General features: G+C 46.2%; 1 protein-coding gene across 1 annotated transcript in view; it reads left to right on the top strand.

The window, feature by feature from the left end:
• Positions 1-6,780, top strand: part of FRRS1 (ferric chelate reductase 1) — a 123,782-nt gene extending 117,002 nt beyond the window's left edge. The window contains exon 16 of the mRNA XM_068110647.2: positions 6,488-6,780. Within this exon, the coding sequence (XP_067966748.2) occupies positions 6,488-6,580 (93 nt within the window). The 3' untranslated portion in view covers positions 6,581-6,780. The remainder of the gene's footprint in view (positions 1-6,487) is intronic.
• Positions 6,781-7,889: the final 1,109 nt, after the last annotated feature.

The following is a 7,889-nucleotide window of genomic DNA, read 5'->3' as shown; positions in this document are numbered from 1 at the left end:
GGGGGTTGGTGTGTGTGTTTGTGTGTGTGTGTGTGTGTGTAGGTGGGGGGGGGGGGGGTTGGGGTGTGTGTGTGTGTGTGTGTTTAGAGGGGTGTGCGTATGGGGGGAGGGGTGTGGTGGGGGTAGGGGGGATGTGTGCGTGTGTTTGTGTGTGTTAGGAGTGGTGGGATTTGTGTGTGCGTGTGTGTGTGTGTTGGGGTGGGGGGCGGGTGTAGAGATGTGTGCGTGTGTTTGTGTGTGTGTGTGTGTATGTGGGGGAGGGGGTGGGGTGGAAGGGGATGTGCGTTTGTGTGGATATGTGTGGGTGTGTGGAGGGAGGGGTGTGGGGGTGTTTGTGTGTGGGTGTGTGTGTGGATATGTGTGTTTGTGTGTGGGTGTGGATATGTGTGTTTGTGTGTGGGTGTGGATGTGTGTGTGTGTGTGTGTGTGTGTGTGTGTGTGTGTGTGTGTGTGTGTGTGTGTGTGTGTGTGTGTGTGTTGGGGGTGGGGTGTGTTTGTGTATGTGGAGGGGGGGGTTGGTGTGTGTGTGTGTGTGTGTGGAGGGGTGTGCATGTGGGGAGAGGGGTGTGGGTGTGTGTGTGGGAGGGGGTAGGGGGGATGTGTGTGTGTGTGTGTGTGTGTGTGTGTGTGTGTGTGTGTGTGTGTGTGTGTGTGTGTGTGTGTGTGTGTGTGTGTGTCGGGGTTGTATCCAAGGGGGTTGTGTCAATGCATGTCCAATGAAAGTGGGATTGTATCACAAGTGGGGTTGTATCAAAAGTGGGGTTGTATCAACAGTGGGGTTGCATCAAAAGTGGGTGCGAGTAAACCGGTCATCACTGCCAGCAGTTTTAAAGTGGCAGTTCTAGTTATTATTATTATTATTCTTCCACCCTATTTTGCACCTCCGAAAACTTCATAATTAAGTTTCTCAGCAACCGCTGGTCGGATTGACAGGAAATTTTCATCAAATGATCGGCTAGGCTCGTAGAATTTTTTAATGCTAATGATGACGTCATAGGTCACGTGGTATGGGCGCCATCTTGTAAAACACCTTCAACTTTGCCCCTCTGTATCTCCGAAACGGCTCAATGGAAAAATTTGAGGAATGGCTCATTCTAAAGAACTCTGCAACGGGAACAAAAAACATGTGTATTGAGTATATCAAAAATGCTAACGTTAAGAGGTTAGAATTCGTCAAACACAGTTTTTCTCCCCCGAAAAAGAGATTTTTCCCCCAGATGCTTAGTTAAAAAAAACTCAGAATGCGAAAATTTTCGAAGTCATACGTCACATGGTTCGGCCGCCATCTTGTTTTCCGTGAAAAAACACAAAAAACCCTTTTTCTCCGCAACGGCTGAACGGATCGAGCCCAAACTTGGCATGCGTATTCGGATACCCATGACAAACAAAAAAGTCAGCGAGCACGACGTCATCCGACACGTGGTTTCAGAGTTATGACGTTTTCAAATCTCAAACTAGAAATGGAATCACCTCCATAATTTGTGGAGGTATCGAGTGGAAACTTTACACAAATGTTCCTCATGGGGGGATGTTTAATCGTTACTTGAGACGTTTTTTTAAGTCACATGGTTTGGCCGCAATAAATAATGGAATTTAAATTTTAAAAAGCTTGTAACTCTTGAACCACTGCATGGATCGACTTGAATTTTTAATACAATGTAGCTCTCATCGGGTGGAACAAGTGTGCAAAATTTCAAGATGATTGGCTGTACGGTCGCGAAGCTAAAGTCTTTATTGTTGAAAGAAGAACAAACACACCATTTTGTCCTCCCAGGCCACATCTCCCAGTGCTTTTGCCATTTTCAGTTTTAATTTCCTTTAAAAAACATTTTCTCTGCAATAATAGGGCCGATTGAGATAAAATTTTCACCATAGGAGGGACTCGGTCTGTCGAATATTTTAATGGTAATTATGACGTCGCAGGTCACGTGGTTCGGCCGCCATCTTGTTTTTCGTGAAAACACGAAAATCCCTTTTTCTCTGCAACGGCTGAACAGATCGAGGTCAGACTTTGCAAGCAGAATCGCATGCCCATGACGAACAAAAAAGTCAGCGAGGGCGACGTCATCCGACACATGGTTGCAGAGTTATGACGGTTTAAAGCATGAACCTTTAAAACGTAGCTCCTCCCTCATTTTTGATACAATCGAGGAGAAACTTCACAGTTCTGTTCAGCATGTCAGTCTACTAAAATTTCGTTTTAGAATTTGCGATAGGTCACGTGGTTTAGCAGATATCGTTAATTAAACGATTTTTTTTAAAAAAATGGATATCTCTTGAATCGCTTTATTGATCGACGTGAAACTTCATACTGTAGTAGAAGTCATGAAGAGTAACAAGTGTGCAAAATTTCAAGATGATTGGATGTACGGTCGCGAAGCTATAAGTCTTTATTGTTGAAAGAAGAAGAAACACACCAATTTGTCCCTGCCAGAACGTGCTCACGATAACGCGATCTCCCGCGGTCATTTCAACAACAAATGAAATTCCAATTGCAGAATTATCAATAGGTGAGGCATATTAACAAACGAATGAAACAGATTTGCTCCAATTCTGACTATTTTTAACTCGATCGTATTTCACTCAAAGTTATGATCGCCTGAAGAAGAAGAAGAAGCGTTTAGCTTCTCAGATAAAATAAATAATTCTGTCTGCAATTTCAGGTTAATTTTCTTTTTAAAATGGCTTTTTCTGCAATCAGTGCATGGATTGACATGTGTGGATGTGTGTGTGTGTGTGTGTGTGTGTGTTAGGGGTGGGGGGATTTGTGTGTGCATGTGTGTGTGTGTTGGGGTGTGGGGGGGGGGGGGTGTAGAGATGTGTGCATGTGTTTGTGTGTGTGTGTGTGTGTGTGTGTGTGTATGTGGGGGAGGGGGTGGTGTGGAAGGGGAGGTGCGTTTGTGTGGATATGTGTGTGTGTGTGTGTGTGTGTGTGTGTGTGTGTGTGTGTGTGTGTGTGTGTGTGTGTGTGTGTGTTGGGGGTGGGGTGTGTTTGTGTATGTGGAGGGGGGGGTTGGTGTGTGTGTGTGTGTGTGTGGAGGGGTGTGTGTGTGGGGGGAGGGGTGTGGGTGTGTGTGTGGGTGTGTGTGTGGATATGTGTGTTTGTGTGTGGGTGTGGATGTGTGTGTGTGGATATGTGTGTTTGTGTGTGTGTGTGTGTGTGTGTGTGTGTGTGTGTGTGTGTGTGTGTGTGTGTGTGTGTGTGTGTTGGGGGTGGGGTGTGTTTGTGTATGTGGAGGGGGGGGGGGGGGGTTGGTGTGTGTTTGTGTGTGTGTGTGTGTGTGTGTGTGTTGGGGGTGGGGGGATGTATGTGTGTGTTTGTGTGTGTTAGGGGTGGGGGGATATGTGTGTGTGTGTGTGTGTGTGTGTGTGTGTATGTGTGTGTGTGTGTAGGTGGGGGGGGGGGTTGGTGTGTGTGTGTGTTTAGAGGGGTGTGCGTATGGGGGGAGGGGTGTGGTGGGGTAGGGGGGATGTGTGTTTGTGTGTGTTAGGAGTGGGGGGATTTGTGTGTGCGTGTGTGTGTGTGTTGGGGTGGGGGGGGTGTAGAGATGTGTGCGTGTGTTTGTGTGTGTGTGTGTGTATGTGGGGGAGGGGGTGGGGTGGAAGGGGATGTGCGTTTGTGTGGATATGTATGGGTGTGTGGAGGGAGGGGTGTGGGGGTGTTTGTGTGTGGGTGTGGGTATGTGTGTTTGTGTGTGGGTGTGGATAGTGTGTTTGTGTGTGGGTGTGGATGTGTGTGTGTGTGTGTGTGTGTGTGTGTGTGTGTGTGTGTGTGTGTGTGTTGGGGGTGGGGTGTGTTTGTGTATGTGGAGGGGGGGGTTGGTGTGTGTGTGTGTGTGTGTGTGTGTGGAGGGGTGTGTGTGTGGGGGGAGGGGTGTGGGTGTGTGTGTGGGAGGGGGTAGGGGGGATGTGTGTGTGTGTGTGTGTGTGTGTGTGTGTGTGTGTGTGTGTGTGTGTGTGTGTGTGTGTGTCGGGGTTGTATCCAAGGGGGTTGTGTCAAAGCATGTCCAATGAAAGTGGGGTTGTATCACAAGTGGGGTTGTATGAAAAGTGGGGTTGTATCAACAGTGGGGTTGCATCAAAAGTGGGTGCGAGTAAACCGGTCATCACTGCCAGCAGTTTTAAAGTGGCAGTTCTAGTTATTATTATTAATTATTGTTAAAGTGATTCTTCACCATTGAGAGATTGGGCGAAAAGCGATACATAACATGATATTTAAAAAAAGTTATGGACTAGGTATGACAAAACCTACTGGACGAGTTGGTGAGGTGACAATAACAAGCCGATTAGATTTTGGTTCAGGTCCAAATCCAATTCTGGCCTATCGGTGGGATACAAAACGTACCTGGCGGAGGGATGCTCTCTACTGAGTGCCGTTCTAGTTCTATATGCAATGAACCACCATCATCAATGAACCATACACTGCTTCAATCCAAGAACTTTGCAGTCACGCCAAAGGGATTACAGTGTTACGATTATATTTAATACATTCTTATTATTAACGTTATTATTATTACGAAAGCGATACTACTGTATTAAGAAACATGAGCTAACTTGTCCGAAGCAGCCTGAATGTGAGGCATAAAGGCATGAAGCCTAAGGCCTATACGTACTGTGTCGTTGGAAGACCCGTAACGTCTTTGCTTTTGACATTTGATGGTCATTTTCACAATCGATTTACTTGTTTTTCATACTGGATGAAAAACGTGAAGGTAGAGTGTGGTGATTGCGATATACGCCAGGTTTGACAATATTGTTACAGACGCGGCTTTAGATGTTATATTGACCGAGCGGTGGTGTATTTAACCGCGTCCGAACAGTTACTCCCCGATTAGAACCCGATTCCACCCGACGTTGACCAGATCGCCCCACAGATATTCAATCGGGAAACCTCTAAAGCGACCGAAAGAGAATGAAAAAGAAGAAGAAGAATAATACGGAGGAAGAACAGATTTATTATACACACACAAGCAATGGATGGAAGAAGCAGTAACACAGCGAATCGTTAACTTACACTATTCATTTTTACTTAACCCCAAGACAACGAGCAGGACAGGACGTTCACACTTACACAGGGGATAATGCAGGCAGGTAGGGCTTGAGGTGGATTGCTTGAGAGGGAGGCAAAGTCGGGAGGCAGCAGCTCGCAATTCCTCGCGGTTTTGGCGGGAAAACCCTCCGTCGCGTATCCGCTGCGGTAGACGTCACGCGCTGGTTCGGCACACCTGCTCCTCTTCTTGTGGTGGAGCCGTCTCCCTCCTTTCAGCGCGTCTCTCCAAAGCTGGTTTCCTTGCCGAGTACCTCTCCTCTTTGGCTTGGAGCGTTTCGCATCTCACCGCTCCTCTTGGTGCCGCCTCTTTGCTCATCTCCCAGGTCATCTCCTAAAGCAGTCCCTTACAGTCGCTTTTATCACCTCGGGCGAAATCAAGCCGCCGGCTCCGAGGGCACGCCTACCGGGTCGCTCACCGCGGTGCTGATTGGCTGTTAGGGCTGGTTCACTCCTTCCCTCTTATGACGAGGTGGAGACACGCCTTTCTTCTCCGACTCAAAGCACATGGGCAATGGCGGCCTGCGGGATTGAAAACAACTCCCCTTTTGAAAGGAACTTTGGAGAGCGGAGATGTTTGGGGAAATTGGAAGGGCCTACGCTTATTTTGTTTGATACAATGCAAAGTCAATCTAGTGGGAAACACATATTTAGCCTACATGGAATAAGGAAATACACTATTTAAAAGATATATCGTGACCTGCGTGTAAGTTTCATGGAATTAACTAGGAGGACGGCTGCGACCATTATTTACATTAACAGGGTGTTACCATCCTTTTGTAACGTTCACATTGTAACGTTTTCACATTCGTTACACTTCCTCCAAAATTGTTACACTTCTCAAAAACCGTTACACTTCTCAAATTCGTTACACACTTCTCAAAATCGTTACAATATGTTCGGCCTGAAAGGCATAGGAATCAAAATGCGGTGTGTGGAGTCAGCCGTCCTATGCGGTAATGTCATCACAGACGTAATCACATCACATCACCCATGTAATGTGACCAGATCCTCAGTTCTGATTGGTGTACATTTGTGAGGGACATACATACAAACATACATACATACATACATACATGCATACATACATACATACATACATACATACATACATATGGACAGACAGACACTGTTCTGGAGGGGTTTGCCCTACAAGCTATGCTGCAAAAAGACATGTATCCGGAAATTCTTAGACAAAGACCTTGATAATGAAATGGGTTTTTTGGTCTTTGGTCGCGTAGTTTTAGAGAAAATCGTCAGATAGACAGACAAAGAAATGAACAGAATAAGCGTATTATTATATAGGATTGATGATATTCTGGGGCAGCCGGATGGTTAACGTCACACTTCTTCATCTCGTTGTATGTAATGCTTAGGGAGGTGGAATTTTTAACTACTTGCATTTTATTTAATTTTGTCATCCATTTTACTGTGTTGCAGGGAAGCAAGTTCCATACTGTTCTCTTGGTCATGTATATCCTCGGCCTGCTCGCATTTCTCCTGTACTTCTACACCCTCGTTGCAAGATTCTGAATGTCACTGCACCATCGGCAACTGCCAGCGAAAATGAAGCACAACGGGTCCTTTGAACAAAATGCAGAACTCTTCCATCAATTATCTCGATTTATGTTATGAATGTTCATGCGAGAGAGAGATTATGAAAACATATTTGGAGTTTATTGAAAAATCCTGTTTGTGGTAATGATTAAAGTAGTTTTTATGTTATAATCTGACAGGTCTGCAGCTTGGTCATTTTCTACCATGCTCGTGGATTTGTGGGAAAGAGTTATTTTGCATGCACAATCTGGGCTCCTAGAAGAGCATGGAGGCACAGGGTAAAATAGAAACCTACTGACAGTGAGGCGAATGTTGTACATAATGAGCAAAGGAAAGAACGAATAGGGATATATATATATATATATATATATATATATATATATATTGTCGCGATCCCGGCTGTGAAATGGTTCCCAGCACGGAATACGGACGTTAATGTCCGGGCTTCAAGTAGTCCACGGAGTGGACAGAGAGAACTCAATAAACACAATTGTGTTTTAATCGGCCTTCTAGGGGTAAGGCACGATGCTTTATTGGCTCGATAACAAAAACCATAAATGGTAACAGAATGGAATACACTGCACAAAGCCTGCAGGAACTGTCGGCCCCAGAAGCTCCAACCAGGACGCAGGCAAGATCACTCGTGGTTCCAATCGACGATCTCCGGGACTCGGAGGGTAACAGAGTGGAATACACCGCACAAGGCCTGCAGGAACGGTCGGCCAGCAGCTCCAACACGACGCAGGCAATATCTGACTCACGGTTCCAATCCACGAGATCCGGGAATCACTCGTTCTCTTCCGGAGTTACTCACTCGTAAAATACAGAACGGTAAACGATCAGCCCAACGCGGCGGTCGTGAAGATTAAGGGAAATCCCTTTATCTATTTCCCACTCCCAGCCTTCGAGTCGCGTCCGTTGCATAAGATGGCGACCGCGCTCTCTGGACTCTCCACCAATCACGTGCCGAATCGCCTGCCGATCGCGTGAGGCTCCAAGGAGGCCACGTCACGCGGTGGGCGGGGCACCAAATCTGGGTGAGAACAGGTGGTTTCACCGGTGGTTTCTCACAGTCCTCCCCCCCTAAGTAAAAACCCCGTCGAATAGACGGCGTTTTTAAAACCAGTATTTGTAGTAGGTGCAAATCACATGGCAAGATGATGGCGGTAATCGCTAACAGGCAATTAACGCAATTAACAATTATTAACACTTATTAACAACAATAACGCAACAACGCAACAATACAACGCAACGCAATAGCGCAACAATAACGCAATTATTAACG

Source organism: Myxine glutinosa, chromosome 1, assembly GCF_964187855.1.
Source record: "Myxine glutinosa chromosome 1, kmMyxGlut1.1, whole genome shotgun sequence".
In the NCBI taxonomy this organism is placed as follows: domain Eukaryota; kingdom Metazoa; phylum Chordata; class Myxini; order Myxiniformes; family Myxinidae; genus Myxine; species Myxine glutinosa.
The sequence above is the reverse complement of the archived record's forward strand: the minus strand, read 5'-3'. Positions and strand labels throughout refer to the sequence as shown.